A 22986-nucleotide genomic window follows, 5' to 3' on the forward strand; every position below is an offset into this window, starting at 1 on the left:
TTGTGATGCATCCCATTCTCTTGCTGCCTGTGCAAAACAAACCCCTCACATGCATGACATAAACCACACCACCTGCTGATGCTTCTTCATGATCCTTTTAGAAACGCTGGACAAAGGTTTATGTACCAAGTGTTCACATTCAGCAGGTCCAACCTGCTCCAATCAGGTGCCATTTGTGTTGTGAACTACCTTCAGTCAGATCACCTCGGTTTGACCATCAGTTTGGATGAAGACTACTTTCAGCAACAGACATTGGGTCTTAAATCACGCTCAAGGGGGGGGGGGCACCAATAAACAGCGCCCCCCCCCTTCCATACACAGATTCAACTATAATTCTGCGCTGGCCTAACGATGCAGGAATTGTTTTCTTCACAACGCTTTGACCATTGCATCAATTGCCAATGAACAGTGCAAATGTTTATGGGGGGGGGGGGGGGGGGGAGGGGGGAGGGGGAAGGATGGGGGTAACTACATAAGGCGTACAACCGTCAATCTTTTTTAAAATTTATTTTTGCACAATTAGGATGGCAAAAGACTGCTGCACGCATTTCACCAGTCACTGAACATGTTTTGTACTTTCACGAGGAGTGCACTCAAATTGTCAAAACAAACAAAAAAAAAAACCATTAATCTATTGAAATGGTTGTGCCGCCAAATTGGCAAAAAAAAGAAGAAGAAAAAAAGATGGCAAACAAAATGGAGGTTTTGGCGAACCCATGATTTACTGCATTTCACAATGGATAATTTACGACAGGATTTTATACTTTTGCCCGCACCACCAAAATCGAGGAAAAACGAACAAAACAAAAAAAAAGCATAATCATCATATCACCACAAGTGTAAGGTGGTGTAATACAGGAGTCAGAAACACAAAGGACAGCAAGCCAATCTGTTCCAGCCAGAGAAATGAAAGGAATTTTAAAAGGTCCATCAATGTACAAGGAAAGTTCGTCACTTGGAGGTTTGGGGATGGGAGGTTGGTTACAGAGGGGGGCCAGGCGGGGTATGTGGAGAGGGGGAAAATAAAACAAAAAATTCACCGTAGGAAAATTAAAGATAAAAATGAAGGACAGACAGGATCCGATTAAACTACAAAATTAATATTATGGAAGATTGTACAGCATAACCAGTGGAGTAGATATCAAGGGTACAGCAGCAGACGTCACAAAATAGAGGGAGATCAAAAAGCGAAATTAAGGTTTCACGAACACAATGTCGAGTGCCAATTGAAATGAGATGACTGGTACAGGTACATGGACCTTAAGTGCTGGGTTTATAGGAGGACGTCGTAGGGAATGGAAAGTGAGGGGGCGGGGAAGATTTAGGGCCTAGTTCAATTGACAGGCAAATATGATCGAGATATGTAGGTGGATCAACTTTAGGCAAGCAGTCAGGTGAAGTGGTTAGGCACAGATAAAGTTCCTGGGAGATGTAATAAGATTGTGCGAGGAGAGGGGGGGGGGGGGGGAGGGGAAATCGGGGGATAAAACCTCAGCAAATTCGAGGCAAGGAACATAATGAAAGTAAAAGGGAAGAAGGAATGACAAACCCACAAAAATAAGAATATTTGGGGACCCATGGAAAAGGGAATGGAAACATCAGAACTGCTCAGACAATAGCTCACACAGATGCTTGGAGACAACTTCCTTGCTTGTTCGCAGGGTCAGCCGGTACATCTGAAAAAGAAAATTTACCAAATGGGCATTTAGGAGCCAAGCTTGCAATGAGATGCCGTGACACTTTGCGCACTCATAAAAAAAATGCTTTCACATGGCAGAGGATGCTAAAGCATAATCGATGAGGTGTTGTCAAAGAAAAGAAAGGCTCGATGTCCAGCGGTGCAGCCATATAGTGGCCTTCATCTGGGACGAACACAGGCCATGTGCGCTCATATCCGAATGCCCCACTGGAGGGGCGGAGCGACACAGGCCACGTGTGCTCGGATCCAAATGCCCCACTGGAGGGGCAGAGCGACACACGCCATGTGTGCTCAGATCCGAATGCCCCACTGGAGGGGCGGAGCGATAGGCCACGTGTGCTCAGATCCGAATGCCCCACTGGAGGGGCAGAGCGACAGGCCACGTGTGCTCGGATCGACACAGGCCATGTGTGCTCATATCCGAATGCCCCACTGGAGGGGCAGAGCGACAGGCCACGTGTGCTCGGATCGACACAGGCCATGTGTGCTCAGATCCGAATGCCCCACTGGAGGGGCAGAGCGACAGGCCATGTGTGCTCGGATCGACACAGGCCATGTGTGCTCATATCCGAATGCCCCACTGAAGGGGCGGAGCGACACAGGCCACATGTGCTCGGATCCGAATGCCCCACTGGAGGGGCAGAGCGACACACGCCATGTGTGCTCAGATCCGAATGCCCCACTGGAGGGCGGAGCGACAGGCCACGTGTGCTCAGATCCGAATGCCCCACTGGAGGGCGGAGCGACACAGGCCTGTGACAGAAAAAAACTCGGGGAACCATACATTTTTGATGGCTCCGAGCAGTGCAGAGTTCAACCCATCCCATTCCATCTGCCTAATCATCAAACAAATGTTCCTTTGTAACCCACCCAGTACTTGATCAATCAAATTTCAGGACTGAATAAAGTATTGTTTTCACACTGACAATATCATTGAGAGTTCTTGTTTATCGGCAATCGTTGCACTGCAACTGCTCAACACGGATAACGTCCATGGGAGTCATAGCACTTTTACGCGTGTATGTTCGTCATCCTTCGTAATTAATTAATATTTTAAAAATCCTTTGCAACACTCAAGCTTGACATGACACCACCCAATTCTACAGATCAATCTCCTGAAAATTTAGGATTGGGGAGGCTACCGGCGGGGGTGGTTACCCCTAAAACTTCGGATCCCTGCTCGTCCCTTATTGACCAACCGATTGTTCTGAAACCCGATACAGCCCCTCTACACGATGCTCTGTCTTAGCTATTTCGGTTTTGGATCAAGGGGGCTCCCAGGGGGGTTGCCCCAAATCAGCAGAGGTCTGAACTACAACCCCAAGAGATGTGAGCCCACTCGGGGCTATTTTTCACATATGCAATAGTACAATCATTTACCCGTTTTAATCCCTACCATTATTAATGTGCATTTATTTATTTATTAAGTCCCTGGTGTTGGGCTAGCGGCTAGGGTGCCGGCTTAGGATCCTAGGATCCTGGGTTCGAATCCCGGTCAATCGCTGAATTAACGCCAGGGGGGTTGACTCAGCCTGTCATCCTTCCGAGGTCGGCAAATTGAGTACCAGTTCACTGGTAATTCCCTGCTTGTCGTTAAAGGCGGCAAAAAGGGTTGGCGTCAGGAAGGGCATCCGGCCGTAAAACATTGCTTCAAAAAGGGGACCGAAAAACAACAACAACCACAGTTCCCGAAAAAGGCCAACCCCCGCTTGCGGGGAAAAATGGCCTCTAAAGGTGGTTTTTATTTATTACTTTGGGATTTATAGGTACAAGAGTGCAGAAGCTTCAATTCAAATGCTATTGCGGAACAGTGAAACGGAATTCTGTTATTGCCATTACATCTGGCCGTTGACATTACCATTCCATCGATTCCTGGTTTGGGCAATTATGCAGTTCAGCATAACGCAACCACATGACCAAATGGTTGCTGTGCTACTGCATCCGCCCATTTATTTTTAACTATCCTCCATCTTGTATGTAACTCGATTTTGTTCATTCTACCTGGCATACCATGATATAATGAGAGATCAAAAGCAATTGATCCTTTGGAGAAACAGGCATTATTCTCTCTCCTCCTAAGAGAGTTGGGCCTTTGCACATTTGTGCCCTCATCGCCTATGACACTATACATACATGTCAAATGACTAAACAGCCCTTTTGGCAAAGTTAGCTCAGGTCGGCTTTTCTTAAGCAATGCCTTTTCTTCAAGGGAGCTATTAAATAAATAAACACAAACCATTAACTCGTGTACTATCAAAAACTCTGCCAATGATCAACCTAACAAACCCAAACAACCTCATTGAATGTCTTCTCCATCACCAGTCTACACCATTTCTTTCTACAGCCTCAGTCACAGCATCACACCTACTCAAACAAGAACGTGAAGGAGGTTCAGGGTGGGTTAACTGTGGGGGTGCGGCGGTGGTACCTGTGCCTGTGCATTTGGCTCCAAACGTAACAAGCAGCCAACTTGCACCAATTTGCTTTGCACGATCCCGGCACCAACAAAATTCTCGGGGTTTGGGTCAACACCCTCCAGCAGGGCCATCCCAAAACCCAGCAGCTGCGGAAATAAATCGTTGGTGCACATATAGAAATAGAAATATATATATATATACAGTGAAACCTTGACTTACGAGTTTAATTCGTTCTGTGACCGAGCTCGTAACTCAATTTGCTCGTTTCTCAAATTAAATTTCCCCATTAAAATGCATTGAAATGCTATTAATCCGTTCCAGCCCCCAAAAACCACACCAATTTTTTTTGTTACGTGTTTTTAAATAAGAAAAATGTACTTTATAAATAACAAATAATGTATAAACAAGCACGACCTCGTATATACTGTACGTAATAAGCGGCGTTACGTGCGCTGCTTGTAAACAAGGAGGAAGCGGACAACGCGGTAATTTGTAAGAGTCTTTATTCAAGAGCTCACTAACACTGGCACGCTCCAGGCTGCGCGCCCGGTGTATATCCTGAGGCCACGCCTACCCCTCGGCGTGGCCCCCGCCCACTTGGTGCGCGGAATGATGTCACCACGCCAGTGAGCTTCCGTGTCCGCCACAATGTAAAGAAATAAACTGGTTTTATTAAGTGTATTTACCTTGAAGATCAGACGAAGATGCTGGCGGAGGTGGAGGAGATGACTTTTGCCTTTTTCGCCACACTTTCCTCGCTTTCACTTGCAGGGCGTTTCAATAAAAACCTGTCCAACGAGGTTTGTTTCTTCCTCCCTTTCAAAATGTTTCGATCGTACTGCTACGATCGTACTGCCTCGCCAAGTCGACAACACGCACACCTCGCTCATGTTTTTCGACGATTGCGTGTTTTATATCCAAGCACATCATCCTCTTCTTCTTCTCAGTACTGCCATTGTCACTCAATTTCTTAGGACCCATGGTTAAAACTAAGAAATTTTCCAAAATAACCAACATGCGAAAACAAAGCAGCAGCGATATACGGCAGAGATGCTTGCACGGCAAGATAACCACGTGACCGGAACGCTCGTTCTGCCACCTAGTGGCGGGTGGCGTAAGCTCGTAACTCAGATCTCGGCTCGCATCTCAAAGCAAAAAACCGCCCGAGCGACGGCTCGTATCTCGGAAAACTCATAAGTTGGTGCACTCGTAAGTCAAGGTTTCACTGTATATGCATTTATTTTAAAAGAAAATGTAAATTCTAAAAATCTGTTGTACCAACACTTCCTCACCTTCGCTTTGTTCACTTCCTCATCCATGCTTTGAGTTGCCTTAAAAATCTTCTGTGCTTCTTGTTGAGGACTGCCACAAACAATTAAATTCCATTAGCCAGAGTTCTTCACCTTGTGTAGACAAAAACAAACATCTTGTGCACTCATTTTGGTAAAACCATACCTGCTCAGCTGCTTCCACCTTGCAAAGAAGTCTTGACCGGACATTTCCGAGACCTGGAAAAACTTATTGAGCATCACAGGCAGACGCATTACAAGGTTCTGCACCGCTCCTCCATACCTGAAAAATGCACAGTCTTTGAATCACAAGGCCTGCAAGCAAAATCGTGTCAAGACAAGGAGCGGCGAATAATAATAAAGTGAAGAGGAAGATTTAAAAATGGAGGAAATGTGAGCACCTGAACTGCATGTTGAGCATGGGTGATTCGACGAAGTCCAATAAACACTCAACGTTGACCAGCTGCTGCACCTGGGCACCTCCGTCGATCGTTGGTTCTACGGGTTTTGTCTGCACCGAAAGCTGTGCCGGCTTATTAAGGAAAAATAAATAAATAATAAAACGTTACAGATGTACCAAAACTGCCTCACCCAAACGCCGTACCCATAGAAACCGCCACATCGTCTACAACACTAATTTGCCACAAGGCTTTCAGAATCTCAATTCCATTCCCAGAAACAGGGATATGAGTTTGCAGCTCTTGAGAACTGGACACAGAAGGAGTAAATGCTTGGAATTGCACAGACGTCTTGTTTCCATAAAACAAACAGACTCGCCCTGAAAAAAATATAAACATGAAATAAAATTGAGACAACATACGAGATCAACGCTGGATCGCAAAAGTGAACAAATAACGTTGCGGTCGGAAGGAATGCTTTCATACATACCCAGGTTCTGGCGAAACTCCGATTTATTTCACTCCAATTTGCAACAGGTTGTTTTCAAACAACACACCATTGTTCTTGCAAACAAATCTGCAAAAGATAAAGTATTATGATTTTTAAAATTATATCTTACAATGCAAAAGTAGAGGCAGGAAGCATTGATTCGCTTTCACTAAAATACTTGTATAGGGAGACTGCAACTTGCGAACAACCCCCCCCCCCCCCCCCCCGCAAGATTTTTTTTTTTCTTTTTATGTCCGAGATACGAGCGTTCGCCCGTACTTACGAACCGATCGTGGGCAGAGCAACTCGGGACTCATTGGTTTGGCGGAGCGTGAATCTATCTTTCTTACACGAGATGTAACGAGCGTGAGCGTCACATGGTCTGGAGTATCCAGTGCACTGTACAGTACTGTATGCAGCTATTTTTAATGCACATTTTTACATTCATAGTGCCACGTATTTTACCGTTTTAATGAAAACGGACCCTAATCATAGCCGATAAACCTGAATCGTTCGACGAGCGGAACAATTAATCAAGGACAAGACAATAGGTTTACTGCACTATTTTACAGGAGGGGCAAAGCCCACAAACAAAGAACCGGAAAAACGAAATAACTGAAATATACGTACAGGAATAATTTCCAGCGTCTCCAGTGAGCGTTAAACACAAACCAATTTTTTTTTTCATCTCCAGTTAGTTATCCTCGTTATCTTTATTGGTTTATAGTTATTATAGTCTACGAAAGATATAAGTAAATTAAAATTGTTTTTCCTTTTTTTGCCGAATAGACCCACAATGCAATAGAAACAATGGCGGCCTCAAAGTTTATGGCGACCTCCATGGGATGACGTATTTGATTTCCAAACATTATGCGTATAGAGTTTCATCTTCTTCTTTTTGGTTCTTTCTCTTGCGTATATACACATTTTATACAGAACTAACTTTTCATTCGTTATCAATTGTATTTATTACAGTTCGGAGGAATGAAGGTATTTATTTTCTATAATTTGTTGCAAATGTACAATATTTCAGCTAAATCAAGCGTATAATTACGTGTTAAATGGGCTTTCTTGGCTTGGTTGTAGAACAGAACCACCACTTAGAACAGAGTTTATGGGAAATCGAGTTCCGGTTTATAAACGATTGTTCGGAACGCAACCCGTTCACAAGTCCGGGACTTTTTGTACAAAGAGTGAAAAAATGACAAAGGAAATTTTTTTTGCGGTTGGGAAACTAACCGAATGGTGGGAGGGCCGGGGAGGGGAGGAAACTTGACTAATCACTGAAAATAAAAAAAGCTTCCACATTGAGGCCTCAGGATGATCAGTTGATGATAGTTTGACCATTGAAGGAGCAAAGATACCCTCTGCCTGGCTGCTTCCATCAGCGCCGTCGCTCACAGGGCCGCACTTTGCCTTGCAACACCACCAGCCTGCACAATCGGCATCCTGCTGCCACAAGCAGTGGGCCGTCAGCTGAAGATCCAGAAGTAGCTACAAAATGAGTTCCGTTCCACCATCCGGGGGATGACTATTCTTTCACATTTTTTGATTGCTGACAATGTGCCCGACCTTGTGCTAAAAGTTTGACTTCAAAATCCTGCCAGTATTATTGCGACAGACAGGGAAAATTGGTCATGTGGGTCAAAAGGTGCTCATTTTAGAGCCAAGTATAAGGTTCACGCCTGCATAACATCGTCCTAGGTGAGCTGCCGGCCATGAAACTTGGTTGGCTTCAAGACATCCAAAGAAAACTTTGCATATGCGAAATTAAGCGATACTAGGGTTGCCCACGACACGTGAGCAGAACGTGAATTTCACTAGATTGATCCAATTATCGGTGGTTTGACAGCATGCCTCAGGATGTAGTCATTTCCAAAATGGCACGACAGACCACTCAAAGACCTGTTTTTACAACAAACACGATCTTACTTCATGAAGTTATCTTCGGGAGGCGTGCCGACCATCTGAGGAGAACTGCTGGCCGCAGCTGCCGCCGCCGCAATGTCTGAAAACACGTCGACCAAGAGGCTGCCGCCCCCGGTTCCCACATTTCCAACAGGACCTTCGGAGTGCCCGGGCATGCCGGTCCCTGGGGCTCCCAAACCCAGAAGGTCGGCAGAAGCAGAAGGTGATGGCGTTGACTGAAATGATTAAATAAAAAGAAAACAGGCAAAGTAAATGACTACTTTAGAAAAAAGAAAAGAAAAAAAAAGTGTGTATTTTCCAAAAAATATTCCAGATATTTTACTGAAAGGAAAAGGCATTTGGTGCCAAAAGGATAACCACAGAAAATCAAAGAACGAGTTAAGAAGTTGTTTAAATGAGTTAAAATGTAAAGGAAATACGAGATAAATGGTGACAGGACAGAAAAATTAGAACTCTTAGACACTCAAAGACAATCCCCACCCCCCCCTCTCCCTCCCCCCTCCCCCCCCTCCCCCCCCTCCCTCCCTCCCCTCCACCTCCCCCAAGAGTTTGATTATTTGATGCTACACGCGATTATATATTTGGTCCCAAAAGTAAGCTTCACGTACTGCACAGCACGTTTCACTCCACCATCATTTTTGATGAAAGAAAAATCGATTGAGCATCAATTAAAGCAATATGGCACAAGTTCAATAACCACAACTACTAATGGCTGCAGAGGACAAAACTACAGTAGTCACAGGAAAAACATGGCAACACATTCCTAGCATTACCACCTTACTCGGACAAATTGCTCAGTTGTTATTATACGAGAAGTACGTACGAGTCTGCAGAACAAAACTGCTCACCGAAGCACTGGCCTTGTTTGCAAGGGAGTCCTGAGTTGCAGCCCCGTTCAGCTCCACTGAGCCTGTGCGGCGGCCATCATCAACATCCACAGAAACGGAGCCTTTCTTCCGCTTTAGCTTCGTCAAAATAGACGACGCTCGCTCAGGAAATGGTGGCATCTCCTCCAGAACAGTTGCCTTAAAAAGAAAAAAAGAAAAAAAAAGGCATAATATAACATTGATAAAATCACATGCTGAAGGAAAGGGAAGACGGGGGTGGGGGTGTCTAAGGGAAAGGGAAGATGGGGGAGGAGGGATTGTGGCATGGGTCTCAGGGAAGGGGAAGACAGGGGATGGGGTGGGGTGGGGGAGTCTAAGGGAAGAGGTAGACAGGGAGTGGGGATGTCAGAGGCCAGTGAAATATGAGAGAGGGGGTGTCAGAGGCTAGGGAAGTAGGGAATATGGGGCCATGTCACAGAGGGAAGGGGAAGAGGGGGTGTCAGAGGGAAAGGGAAGAGGGGGTGTCAGAGGGAAAGAGGGGAGACAGCTCAATTTCCCTCACCAAAACATCAGTGCTGGCCACAGTGCTAAGGCGAAGGTACTCTACAGCTCGCTGCTGTAGCTCCGCATCAGCGTTACGTAATTGATTGTCAGAGCGCAAGACATCTTGAATGGTGACCTTAACCTCAGGGAAGAGGTTTATAAACTTGATATAGGTGGAGAGGAGCAGTGCCCTTGTAGATACACTACAAAGGTGGAACTTGGAATGTAGGAGGTTGAACTGCACTAACGGGCTGGTGTTAAAATAGAAAGAAAAGAAAAAGGAGACACACAAAAAAGGATCCGATGGAATTATGATATAATCACCCTTATGTGGGTTACAGAACAGGAAAAAAAAAATCAAACAAACCATCAAAACAAACCTTGATCGTGGATCCCCAGCAATGAGATTGCCAAACTCTCCCAAAATGTAACCACCAACTTTCACCATGTTTTCATGGCAAGCAGGTGCCTGGAGAGCCTAAAGTGAAAAGAGATAAAAATGAATGACAACTCCAAATAAAGTCAGGTGGAATAGAACAGCAAGAAAAAAAAAAAAAAAAACCAAAAAAAAAAAAAACAACACTAGACTACCAGGCCACTTGGCCCTGGAAGCCCAATAATGATAGATTACTGAAACAACGCACCTCAAAGACAGTTTTGGCAGCATATCCCTGCACATCCTCTCGATTGATCACTATCTGGATGACACGGTACCAGACCTCCTCACTCACGTAGTCCCCAGCCAATCGGATCAGGTTCAAAATGGTGTCCACGTACCATGTGTAGTCTACAGCATACTTTTCCGCCAGGACTGCCACCTTTAGAACCTACAGTAAAAATAAAATAAAATAAGTAGTACAACAATTCTGGTGCGATGCTAACAAAGTAACTCGTCTTGCCACCCTTCAAATGAAGCCCAAAGCTGGCCATCTCATCTGATTTTCATCGTCAGAATTAAAGGTATCCCTCAAGGAAGCTGTATGCCAGCACACGACCAAATCCCAGTTTGGATGAATTGGCACTACCTGCAGCAGGTAAGTGCTGACGTGGATATGGGACAGGGCATCACAAGACCAAACAGATTGCAAACCCTCGCCAGGATGTATTTGTGTTTAAGGCTTTTGTGTTAAAACAAATATGGCGGCCGAACCACGTGACCGACGTAATCATTTTTTTTTTTTCTAAACTAATTTATTCCTTGATGATGCTCAATAAATTTCATCTTGATCGGATGAAGTTTTGTTCTTGTCGAATTATGACGTCATAATGGAGGCACCTATGACATTAACATATTATATTCCCCATGGAGAGTTATTTACAATGAGCCGTCTCAATTTTTTTTCTATTCAGTGCTTTCCGAGATAGAGGTGCAAAGTTTTTCGATTTTTCCAAGATGGCGGCTGAACCACGTGATCTATGACGTCATAATTATCATTTAAAAAATTCCACAGGTGGAGTTGCACCGATGGTGAAAATTTCCTGTCAATCGGACCAACGGTTGCAGAGAAAATCGTATTTATTCTCTGCGGACAAACAAACAAATGGACTCGAATGCAATATCCTTTCCTCTGGCGAGGGTAACTATCTTGACCTGTACCTCAACTACTTTGTGAAGAAATGGATAAAATGAAAACCTTCTGGTTCGACTTTAATAAATTCCAGATCACACACACAAGGTAGCATAAATCAACTGAACAGTGCAGACAAATTGCTAACAGAAGTTGTCCCTCACCATCTCCTCACGGATCGAGTAATCAGCCGTTTCAAGGTAGTTCAACATCTCGGAGACAATTTCCTGAGCATTGGAGCGGTCACACATGGCGTAGAGAAGGTCGACTGCACGCTGCCTCACGCTCACATCTCTCTCGGTCTAGTTTAGGAGACGGATGGATGGAAACAAGAGGGAGTGTGCATTAGTATAGTTTAGAGCACAGGTGAGCAAGAGTGGCCATAGGAAGTTGTGCTTACAACTCAGGACTGATGAGACCAGAGGTAGAGGGCACAAACAAGACTTCTGAGGAAACCGAGCCATATCCAAAGGCATGGGTTTAGTCGACACGAGTAAATCGGGCCTCGTTTTCGTTGTTTAACAGTACTCAATATTCCAGGAATCCAAAGCGACAGCAACCTCTCAGCACGGTTACAATAACGTCCAAATATGATCAACTGTCACACAAAAGAAGATTATTATTGCAATGTGAGGGATGAAGCTCGAACGGATTGGACGCGTACCTTGAGCGCGTTGATGACCGTTTCCTGGTGCTTTTTCACCGCCTCGTGTGAGAACTCTGAGCTCGCGAGCAGACACATGCTCTCCAAGGCCAGGTAGCGTAGATTAGTCTCCCGGTGCTGTAGAAACTGGCCCAGCTGGTTGCAGGCCCGTACCAAGAGGTTAGGCTCACTGAGTGGAAAATCCAAGGGTTGCAGGAATCCAGGTGGGTAAATAAAATAAATCAAACAAAATAAATGGCAAAAGATAACATTTTACAACAACAACAACAACTTGCATTTTAAGGCCATTTTCCCTGCAAGAGCGGGGGTTAGCCTTGCGGTCCCCATGACAATCTTCTCCATTTTGCCCTATTTTCTGCATCTCTCCTTGTTAACCCCCTTGCACGCATTTCTTCTTCCACAATCTTTAGCCAAGTCTTTCTCGGTCTTCCCCATCCTCTACTTCCTTCTACATTCATTTCCATCACTCTTCTCAACCAGTCACTTTCATCCTTCCTCAACACATGACCAAACCATCTCAAACTGTTCCTCTTCACAGCATCAATCACAGGCTCTATTCCCATCATCTTTCGCAATTCATCATTTGTCTTCCTCTCTCTCAACGACACTCCGCACATCCACCGAACCATTCGCATTTCCACCCTTTCCAGCCTTCGTTGCTGCTCTACGTTCATGACCCATGTCTCGCTCCCATAAATCATAACACTTCTCACACATGCAGCATACACCTTTCCCTTCAGCTTCAACGACACTCCCCTCCTCATCAGCATGCCACTCAGTTCCCAAAACTTCTTCCATGCACATCTCACTCCAGCAACCGTTGCCGTGTCTGATCCACCTTCTCCATTCAGCACGTCTCCTCGGTAGCAAAATGTTTTCACACCTTCCAGCTTCACGCCGTCTCCAAGATACAACTCAACATTTCCTCCATCTGCAGCTCCCTCTGTGCACACCTTACATTTGAATGTAGCTGCCACACTGGTTAATGACCCTCTCAGACCACTCCATTTTTGATGAACCCACTCAGCGCACATTGTACATTGAATGGAGTTCACTCTGACACCCTTCCTGCACACACAGCACACGGCCACTTCCCAGTTCTTTCCACCTCACCACATGCTTTACCACTTGCCATCACCTTCGTCTTTCCTATATTAAATTCGTATTTAATTCGTATTCGTATTCGTAATTCTTCGTATTTTCCTATATAAAGAGAACATTTTAAAGGGTAATAAAACGGATTAATCAAACGGTAGCAAGAGGCACGTAAAAAAAAAAAAAAAAATTGTGGTCCCCCAGCATTTTTGGAACCAAAGTTCATAAAAATCAGTATCCGCGTTTAAATTACCATTTTCACGCCACAAATCAAATTTCAGCGCTTTTCATACCAGCAACCTCGCAACTCGTAATCACAGAACGTCAGCTATTCAATAATCTAGGATCTTTTAATACATACTTTAATAACACTCAGACAATTTTAATGTTTGCTGAAGAAGAATTTCCTCACATATTAACCCAGTTATTGCTTTTTCCAAACCAATCGTTAGCTCACAACACAACTTTCACCTATTGTAAGCATCAAACGATGGAAAACAGAAGTGAACGTCTTCTCCGAGATGGAATCTTAGCACCACGTGATTAGAGCAGCAACACGTGATCAAAAGGGTCATTCCAGTCTCTCCTAAAATTAGACAGCCAATCAGAAGTCACGCACTGGACACTGATCTCTGGCACTATAATCGCTGCACATTTTGGCATTGCGCAATCACATACTTGCTCCGCATGCATGTTTTAGATCATTCAAGCATATGGTTAACAATGTGATGCGTGCATATTGCAAGCTTGTGGCCTTGCTTCTATAAATTTGAGGCGGCATTATGGGCATGCGAACCAAGCTTGGTCCAGTAGTTTGTACAACACTCACCAAGTGGCTTAAGCACTCAATCAAGCACTCCAACAAAATGGTGAAATACTGGACCCGTAGAAAGTATATAATGAATACCAATATATAATAATGGTTGATAAGGCATGGCTGGCTCAGCAAGCCGACTGGTAATGGTCACCCTTGCATCAGCTTTTTGCACGAGTGTTTACGGCTGGCGGTGTCGGGTGAGATTAGGGGGGGTTACAATTGTTCTAATTGCATAAAATAATTCGAAATATATCTATGGAAATGGTCAGGGGGATCACGTTATTCTTTTCATTACTGCCAATTATTAGCTCACCAGGAAAAAAGTTCAGGGGAGCTTCCGCGATGGCGCGTCGTCCGTCGGTAAACACTTGCAACTCCTTCTCCAAAACAGCTGATGGTATTGTGACCAAATTTGGCACAAATGATATTTGGTATGTTGTGACTAAAGTTTGTTCACAGAATTTAAAAGAATATCAGGCCTCAAGAGGTTCTATGGGGAGGTTGTCCCCCACACCCTGCAAATAGGTATTTGCTTTCTTCTCAGAAACTACACAATTTCGATGAAAAGTATCAAAGTTCAAATCTGGCCTCCAAAGCCAGTCGCCGACTGGGCATCCTCCGTCGTGCGAAGTCCTTCCTTGGCACACCTGAGCTCCTCACCACATACAAGGCTTTCATCCGCAGCTCAATGGAATACTGCTCTCCCCTCTGGGCTGGTGCTCCTGCCTCACACCTAGCTCGGCTTCACGATGTTGAAACCAAAGCTTTCAGAATTATTGGAATGTCCCGCGATGAAGCTGATTGTGAGGGCCTTTCACTCACTCACCGCCGGCAGGTAGGTGGTCTCTGTCTTCTACCGACTCCTATCCGGCCTAGCTCCCCCAGCTCTCTCTGTGCTCTGTCCCCCAAATATTCCTACAGGTCGCACAAGATCTGCCTGCAACCCTCTTATGGTCAAACTGCCAAAATCAAGACTCTCTGCTCACCTTCACTCCTTCATTCCTCTTTTCTCCCGCCTCTGGAACAAACTCCCTCACTCTCTTCAATCCCACTCCACCCTCCAGGTCTTTAAAACAGCTGTTCACCACCATCTCTTATCTTCCCCCATCCAAAACCTTGATCTTTTCTACCCCCGCTAATTTCACCCCAATTCCACTTTTTTGAAATACCAACTTCTGTCCTGGAAGTCCTTGGTGTCCTTGTGTTTTATACTTCTCCCTCCCCCCCCCCCCCCCCTTCCCACGCCTCCTCCCCCCAAGCCCTCTCCCTTCCACACATCTCCCTGCTCTCAAATGTTGTTTGTGTGCTTCCCCTTCTCTCCCCATCTTGTTTCCCGCTCCCTCTTTGTATATATTTTGTTTGTCTGGTTGATTTGTTTGTGAAGTAAATGTTAGCTCTTTCACGAGCCTCGATTCAGTATACAAAAAAAAAAAAAAAAAAAGCATCACAGGTTGCCGAGATAGGTTCTTCTTCAATGTCTCATTCACTTTGTGCAAATACTACGACACCTGAGGATTGCACAAAAAAAAGCTTTGTGGTTCTTTTTGGTGGACGGAGGTTACGTTTTCACCCCTGTCTCTCCGTTTGTGAACAAAATATCTCAAAAAGTTGTGGACGGATTCGGACAAAATTTGGCAGCGATGTAGCGTATGTAACAAGGACGAAATGATTAGATTTTGGTGAAGATCCAGATTCGGATCTGGCTACTGTAATTCTTTAAGTGATTCTTCACCATTGGGAGATAGGGCCAAAAACTATACATAGCAGGATATCTGAAAAAGTTATGAATGGAATTGGACAAAACTTGTTGGACAAGTTGTGTGTGTGTGTGACAAGAATCTATTCAATTTTGGTGAAGATCCGGATCCGGATCCGGCTATTAGAATTTTAAAAGAGATTCCTCACCATTGAGCGATATGGCCAACCAGGCGGAGGTATGCTCTCTACTGAGTGCCGTTATAGTTTATTCTGTTTCATGTAAATATCCTCAATATGTCTCTGTTGATATCTATATTAAAGTTTTGTAGAATTAAACATCTTTTTACGACCAATATTATTATGCCATTATCAATATTCTTATTACTTTTGTCATTTGAAGTGTCATTTAGCCTGGTGTTGGCTTAGCGGTTAGGGTGCAGGCTTGGGATCCTAGGATCCTGGGTTCGAATCCCGGTCGATCGCTGAATTAACGCCAGGGGGGTTGACTCAGCCTGTCATCCTTCCGAGGTCGGCAAATTGAGTAGCAGCTTGCTGGGATGAATGATCCGGTGTGTACCCCGATTTAGAATAGGTACACCGTATCCCTGCGCATCGTAAGAGCGTGACCAAGGGTTGGCGTCAGGAAGGGCATCCGGCCATACAAACATTGCCTCAAACAGGGAACCATGATTGTCATGGGGCCCGCAAGGCTAACCCCCACTCTAGCGGGGAAAATGGCCTTAAAACGATCATTCATTCATTCATTTGAAGTGGCCTTAGAAAAATTCCACGATGTGGAACGACGCCCAAGCAGATACATATGATATACCTTCCCAAGGCGGAAAACGGCAAAAAAAAAACGGAAATTCATCTGGATTTTTTGCAGTTGAGTACAAAGCAACATATGCTAAGCGAGTGCGATAATACAGAGGGAGTCCTCTTGGTCGTGATACAATTGAAGGTTCTGAAGCATCACTCATAATATCCTCTCACCACCACCAGAAGTGGCGCTACACGTTTACAAAAACAATTTGCGTCGCTCCACCTCCGGAACTCCAAGTGAGAGCATTTCAAGTCGATACAAGCTTTGCCGTATGACCTTAGTCCCCTTGGCAAGTTTAGTTGGTTGAGATTGCATAACGATAAGTAGTGACCGAATACATCGAATAATTTGACAAGTGGCCACACGGTCCACCAAGGACCATGTTTCGGTGGTCCGCCGGAGTTTTTGGTGACATTTGCCACCCAGGCTACCGATTATTTCGAACACTGGTTACATGGAACAAGGAAAATGCCACACAATCAGTGGACCAAGAAAAAAAGTCAGCACACAATCAGTGGAACAATGGTCAAAGGCCACCTGTCATGATGTATAATGAGATTGATCGCTTCAAAAAGCACAGCGTTCTTTGCATTGGAATGCTGAACTTTCTTGGACTTTGGAGGTTCTTGAGCTTTATTCAGAATGTTTTCCAGGCACTCGCTAAGACGTCCACGAACAGCAGGGTCCTCTGAAGAACACAGTTAAACAACATCATTAATGCATACAGGTTCTGTTCGATCAAATCATCCGAGCACAGCGATTACCAGGTAGGACCTCACCAGGTGGTGGGTAACATTGCAGCAACCTGAGCAGTTTGACCGACAGCCAAGGAGCTGGTACGAAGTAGTAAGTGTAATCCTGCAGGTCTGTGTACGAAGACGTTACGATCTGGGAAACATACAGCAGCTTTGTGAGGCCATCTACCTCATTCAATCACCAAGTTCGGATAGCACGGCTATCGAAAACAAGCAAAAGGTTGAAAAATGGTGCAGCTGTAAAAACAATGGTCAGGTCCTAAGAGGTGGGGGTGAGAGGGAGAGAGTCACAGGTGCCTATCAGTCACATTTAAAAATAAACGTCAGAATCAGAATGGGCGATTCAAATAGTAAGACCACCGAGCTGCCACCTGCTGGCTTTGCAAATTGCAAACATGAAATGCTGCAAGCTGTCAAAAGATAAATAAATAAAGAAAAAGTCGACAACGAATGACATTTTGATGGTCAGCCTTACAGGTAGGGATCACAATGGATCGGCATGGTCAACATTTGAGCCCACGACTCGCATAACTATAAATGGTTGGTGTGATGATGCACAGATTGGACATGGCATTAAGCAGGGTGTGCAGCCCACGCATGGCATGCAACTGGAAACGAGTTCATTGGTGCATCTACACCCAAGCATGGGAGAGAGGGAGCAGGGGGGACAGGAGCACCCCACAACCCACCAAATATACCCAACCACCTCCCCATAGCAAATGTACATTTATTCCAGTCCGATTTCATAGCGTTTGTTATCAAGCTTACACGAACCACAGGACACCCATTGAGACAACTGAAACGCGTGGCTCACCCTGCTGAGTCGTGACACAGCAAGGGAAACGCTGCCCTTGTACTCATCAGGATTTTTCTGGGCTAAAGCAGTGATGAGGCTCGTGGCTGCGGTCACAACACCCTGCACAAGGCACAGCATTAGAATCGGTGCCAAAGAAGAAAAAACAGGAAAAAAACAGGAAAAAACCAGGAAAAAAAAGGCAGAAAAGAAAAATCCAGCACCCATTGCCAAAAGATGCTCTGCATTTGAGGGAAGGACATGTACCATGTGCTGATCATTGAGGAGGTGAATGACTCTGGATGTCCAATCACCAACCGGGATGACGTCCGGGGAGGTTCGATAGAGCCGAAGCAAACACAGCGCCGCACTTTGTTTTACACTGTCCATTGTATCTCTACAGAAAAAAAAACAATTCCAAACGTGACATTCATCCAAAGCAAGGAAGAAAAATAAGAACAGATATCTTTACTCAAGCGAGTTCAATTTTTACACAAAATGAGTCACCACGGCCCATTAACGAAACACTCACGCTGCGATGAGGAGACGAGGAACCTCGGCCGCGAGGGCCTCCGCCATCTCACGCGAGCCCACGTTCGCGATGCAATGCAGAGCCAAGTTGATGAAAATCGGATTCCGGCTGGAAAGATCGTTCTTTATGGCGTTGCTGATGAGCCGGATTAGCTCTGAGTTTGAATTAACGAGAACGGAAATAAAGAGGTAACCCTGAGGGGAGTCGAGAGGGTTGAAGGACGATATTGTTACGACGAGGTGGAACGAATCCGGCTCTCAAGATCAAAACTACTTTCAGCACATTCATTCCCCGTTTGATGTGGTCTTGTTTTAAGATGCAGTAAACGGCTGTGGGTGGCTGTTTTCAGAGGGCGCAGCTGTGCTGCTGATGCAGTGCCCCCTGTGGCCAAGAGCAGGAATTTGTAATTTGTTCGAGGTGCTGGCAATAGGTCACAGCCTCTTCACACCGTGGGGTGTTTAACGTCCACCAACCAATGCTGGCAGACGGGACACCCAGTTTAATGTCCATCCGAGGGACAGCACACATTGATGACTCAACCTACCGGCGAAACACCAGGACAGTCTATAGTGGGTCGGGATTCGAACCCAGGCTGGACAGCTTAGAGGTGAGTACGCGTACCTTTACACTATCCTGTCAGCCCTCCGTTTGATGTCCATCAACAATGACAATTCGACCAGCTGCACCATTTCCTTAAACACCTCAAAGCAAAGGCAAAGAAAACTCCAACTCGTCAACCAGACTTTAAATCATTACGCAAACTCTTCCACAGCAAAGATCTGTTTTTACATTCGTGGCTAATGTCATACTTTACACGCCAGAGTGGTCTCGAGACCAGGTACAAGCATGCGGATGGTCAGAACTAGCAAGCAACAAAATGACTCCACAACCGGCACATTACAACTACGACTTCCTCAAAACATCCCACTGCTCCATCAAAAAACCTCACGACCAAGAGGCAAATCGTTGGCCTTACAATCTGCTTCTCGGTGTACTTGTTCGAGCTGAGCAGATTGACGGCCTCCATGTGCCCGAAGTCGATGTCATGACCGAGCAGGAAGATGAACAATAGTTTGCACACGTATTTCTTCTTACTGTATCCATCCAGAGCCTTGTCGCCTGCACAAAACAAGAAGAGCAGGAAATGGTTGTGCGCACACAAAGAGCAAGCACGCCCCCGTTACACAGCACACCTGCGATCGAACGTACCAGCAGATAAAAACAGACAAGGCCAATGCAAAGATGGACAAACACAGATGTGAGATAATCGTTGCGTTCAGGAAAACTCGAATCATTGTGATCATCAAGAGAAGCTCACCTTTGAACTTCGATCTAATATTCGCAAGTTCCTTATTAATCCTCTTGATCTCCGCCTCCTTACTCTTACCTGAAACACAACACAGTACAATAGCAAACCAAAACGCAAGGAAACAAACAATGTGGTCAGTGGCTACATGTGATGTGGAACTTCCTGCACCGACTGCATGAAATTCCTGCTTCAGGAGCTACATGCTGATGCTGATGAAACAATGACCAACAACATACAATTCAGCATTAAGAAACGAGGATGTTTACGCAGCAGTCACATGGACATTCCACAATGGCAAACTAACGTTCCCCGTCAGCAAACGATGTTAAAAAAGAAAAAAAAAGAAAAAGATCAAAAGGGCACACACACGGCCTGTTCACTGCACTGAACGTTTATGGATAAAATGGAGCGAAATGCTCGACCTTTATGGACAAGGAAAAAACACACGTACTACGGTGAAGAACGTCACGACAAACGTAACCTAGCAATGAATTGTACATCATAATACACGCCCGTCAATCACACATCGCGAGATCGTGAATTTGAAGGTTTCGTATACAGTGGGCTGCAAAAGTACGAGTACAGTAGGAAATTTATCAATTGAAAGGTGATAACTAAATAATTTAAATAAGAAACCAAAAGCACTCTCGAGGTATTTCCATGAACTCTTAAGGACACAACACTTATTATAATAGGAAACATAGGGGCAATACCCCGGGCGCTCACCTGGTAGAATAAACAGTATACTGCACTGACTAAAGGTATTTTAAAACAATTTAAATGATTGGTAGAAGACAGGGCAGCATGTAGAATCATACCAACATAATCATAAGACTTTAAACAAAAAAAATACCTATTTTGGGGGGCATCCCCCATCACTCCCCCAACCCCATACACCTCATCAGACCCCAATTTTTGTAATGCCTTGAACAATCTTTGGTGCATCACAGGTGATGAAGGTTGTGGTGAAGATTCATCGCAATTGCGTGTGTAGTTTCTGAGAAGGAAGCAAATACCTATTTTGGGGGGCAACCACCCCCCGTAGACCCCCAAAGGGGCAGATTTTTTTTAATGCCATGAACAAACTTTGGTACAGCATGGGTGGTGAAGTTTGTGGTGAAGTTTCATCGCAATTGTGCAGTGTAGTTTCTGAGAAGAAAGGAAATACCTATTTTGGGGAGCAACCACCCCCCATAGACCCCCAAAGAGGCAGATTTTTTTTAATGCCGTGAACAAACTTTGGTACAGCATGGGTGGTGAAGGTTGTGGTGAAGTTTCATCGCAATTGTGTGTGTAGTTTCTGAGAAGAAAGCAAATACCTATTTTGGGGGGCAACCTTACACCCCCCCTCCCCACTAGACGCCCAAAGGGGCAGATTTTTTTTTTAATGCCACAGACAAACGTTGGGACATCACGGGTGGTGAAGATTGTGGTGAAGTTTCATCGGAATATTGCTTAGTTTCAGAGAAAAAGCAAATACCTATTTGGGGGGGGGGGGGGTGAGGGGGAGGGGTCAAACCTCGATCTACTGACCCCGGGGTAAACCCCCTTAGACCCTGATCTTTGTAATGCCGTGAACAAACTTTAGTCACATTGTAATACAAATATCAAGTCAAATAACAAATATTTGTGCCAAATTTGGTCACAATCCCATCAGCGGTTTCGGAGAAGAAGTTTCAAGTGTTTACGGACGGACGACGCGCCATCACATTAGCTCCCCTGAACTTCGTTCCAGGTGAGCTAAAAATCTAGTCTGTCTTTAAACATAATTAATAATCAGTCTGACTACTTTTTCCTTGAGACCAGCCTCAACTCCATTTGGGATCGATTCGAATAGTGTATGGATTACGTTCGAGTCGATCTTTTCCCAACATTGGTGTAATGTCCTCCAGAGCATACTCGGACTGCACACGTAAATGTCATCTTTCTCACAAGTGTATTCATCCTTCATTACTTCCGCCACCGAAGGTGGACTGAGGTTATGCTTTAGCCCTTGTCTACATGTCTGTGAGCAGGATATCTCAAAAAGTTATGAACGGATTCAGACGAAACTTGGTGGACAGGTTGGGTGTATGACAAGGACGAATCGATTCGATTTTTGCGCAGGCCCGGATGCAGATCTGGCCCATCAGGGGGACACAAAACAAATTATTTAGCCTGTTGGGGGTACGTGCTCCACCAAGTGCCGTTCTAGTTTATTCTGTTAAGGCAAAGTGTTGGTCAATAAGAACCATAATAAATTTAAACATACGGGTCCATATTTACATAATAAATGTCAGCGTATTTGTGTATATGTCACTCTTCCATAACTCCTAAACCATAAAACCTAGCGGCCTGAAATTTTGCCTGCAGACTAATGGAACTCCAGGGGAGTGAATCAACGAAAAGTGGGTCTTTGGGTAAACTTAAACACCCCTTTTGAAGATTATAGGGTGTTCATCACAAATAAAAACAAAATAAGCCTTACCAAGATGGCAGCGTGCTATCTTGATCAGCCCTCAGTCACCTCACTGGGGTTTTTCAGCCACCATGTTGTTTCGGCCTGCTCAACAATGACTTGACTTGCAGCAGGCCTCAAAGGTTTCTGCACAATTAAGCGCTCAAAATGCATTGTTTGACTTTCCTCAGTCACGCCATCGAATGCCTGATCTTCATACCTACTGTATACATCGCTTTTGTAGGTGCTTTCGTTTTTTAATTTGAAGGTTCAAGCGATTTTCTGCATTTATTATACAAGATGCGATTTTCCACGATGGACTGTCAGAGTAATGAAAGTATGTAATTGAAATCTGTCTTCGGATTTGAGGATTGGATCTCATGGACTAAATAAGTGTAAAAATCTGGAGTGAAATCTGAGAATTTTACGACATCAGCGATTCTTATCCAACAGGCATTTTAAGGCCATTTTCCCTGCAAGAGAGAGTGTCAGCCTTGCGGTCCCCATGACAATCTTCTGCATGATTCTTCCATGATTCTTATTACCAAGCATATTTATGTTAAGCGAGGCCGTGATCCCTACTTCTCCATATTTACACAAGAAAATACAAATACATAATATAGCTTTCCTGGGAGTGAGGTTTTTACTTTTTTTAAAGAAATCATCTATACATTCACTTTGAAGAAGTTATGTACATGTACACTAAAAAAAAACTTTAAAAAAGCACAAAGCAATGCGTTGCCAGTGACACAAAATGCACCACAATACTGAGACAGTCGTTAATTCATGAGTAATAAAACTTCAAACTCGGTGATTGTGGTGTTTAAACTCGGTGACTCGGTGATTGTGGTGTTTAAACTCGGTGATTGTGGTGTTTAAACTCGGTGATTGTGGTGTTTAAAC

General features: G+C 44.7%; 1 protein-coding gene across 1 annotated transcript in view; it reads right to left on the reverse strand.

Annotated features, from left to right (window-relative positions):
• Positions 1 to 699: 699 nt before the first annotated feature.
• The window catches only part of LOC137438760 (AP-2 complex subunit alpha-2), a 34238-nt gene continuing 11951 nt past the window's right edge, over positions 700 to 22986 (reverse strand). Inside the window, 22 exon segments of the mRNA XM_068134089.2 lie at positions 700 to 1676; positions 4128 to 4262; positions 5409 to 5478; positions 5572 to 5688; positions 5807 to 5929; positions 6093 to 6183; positions 6294 to 6318; positions 6320 to 6380; positions 8226 to 8437; positions 9071 to 9247; positions 9612 to 9843; positions 9973 to 10070; positions 10237 to 10419; positions 11325 to 11462; positions 11825 to 11993; positions 16795 to 16945; positions 17037 to 17145; positions 17827 to 17928; positions 18073 to 18202; positions 18338 to 18531; positions 19314 to 19456; positions 19656 to 19724. Of these exon segments, the coding sequence (XP_067990190.2) occupies positions 1599 to 1676; positions 4128 to 4262; positions 5409 to 5478; positions 5572 to 5688; positions 5807 to 5929; positions 6093 to 6183; positions 6294 to 6318; positions 6320 to 6380; positions 8226 to 8437; positions 9071 to 9247; positions 9612 to 9843; positions 9973 to 10070; positions 10237 to 10419; positions 11325 to 11462; positions 11825 to 11993; positions 16795 to 16945; positions 17037 to 17145; positions 17827 to 17928; positions 18073 to 18202; positions 18338 to 18531; positions 19314 to 19456; positions 19656 to 19724 (2807 nt within the window). The 3' untranslated portion in view covers positions 700 to 1598.

Source organism: Myxine glutinosa, chromosome 13 (genome assembly GCF_964187855.1).
Source record: "Myxine glutinosa chromosome 13, kmMyxGlut1.1, whole genome shotgun sequence".
NCBI classification, from domain to species: Eukaryota; Metazoa; Chordata; class Myxini; order Myxiniformes; family Myxinidae; genus Myxine; species Myxine glutinosa.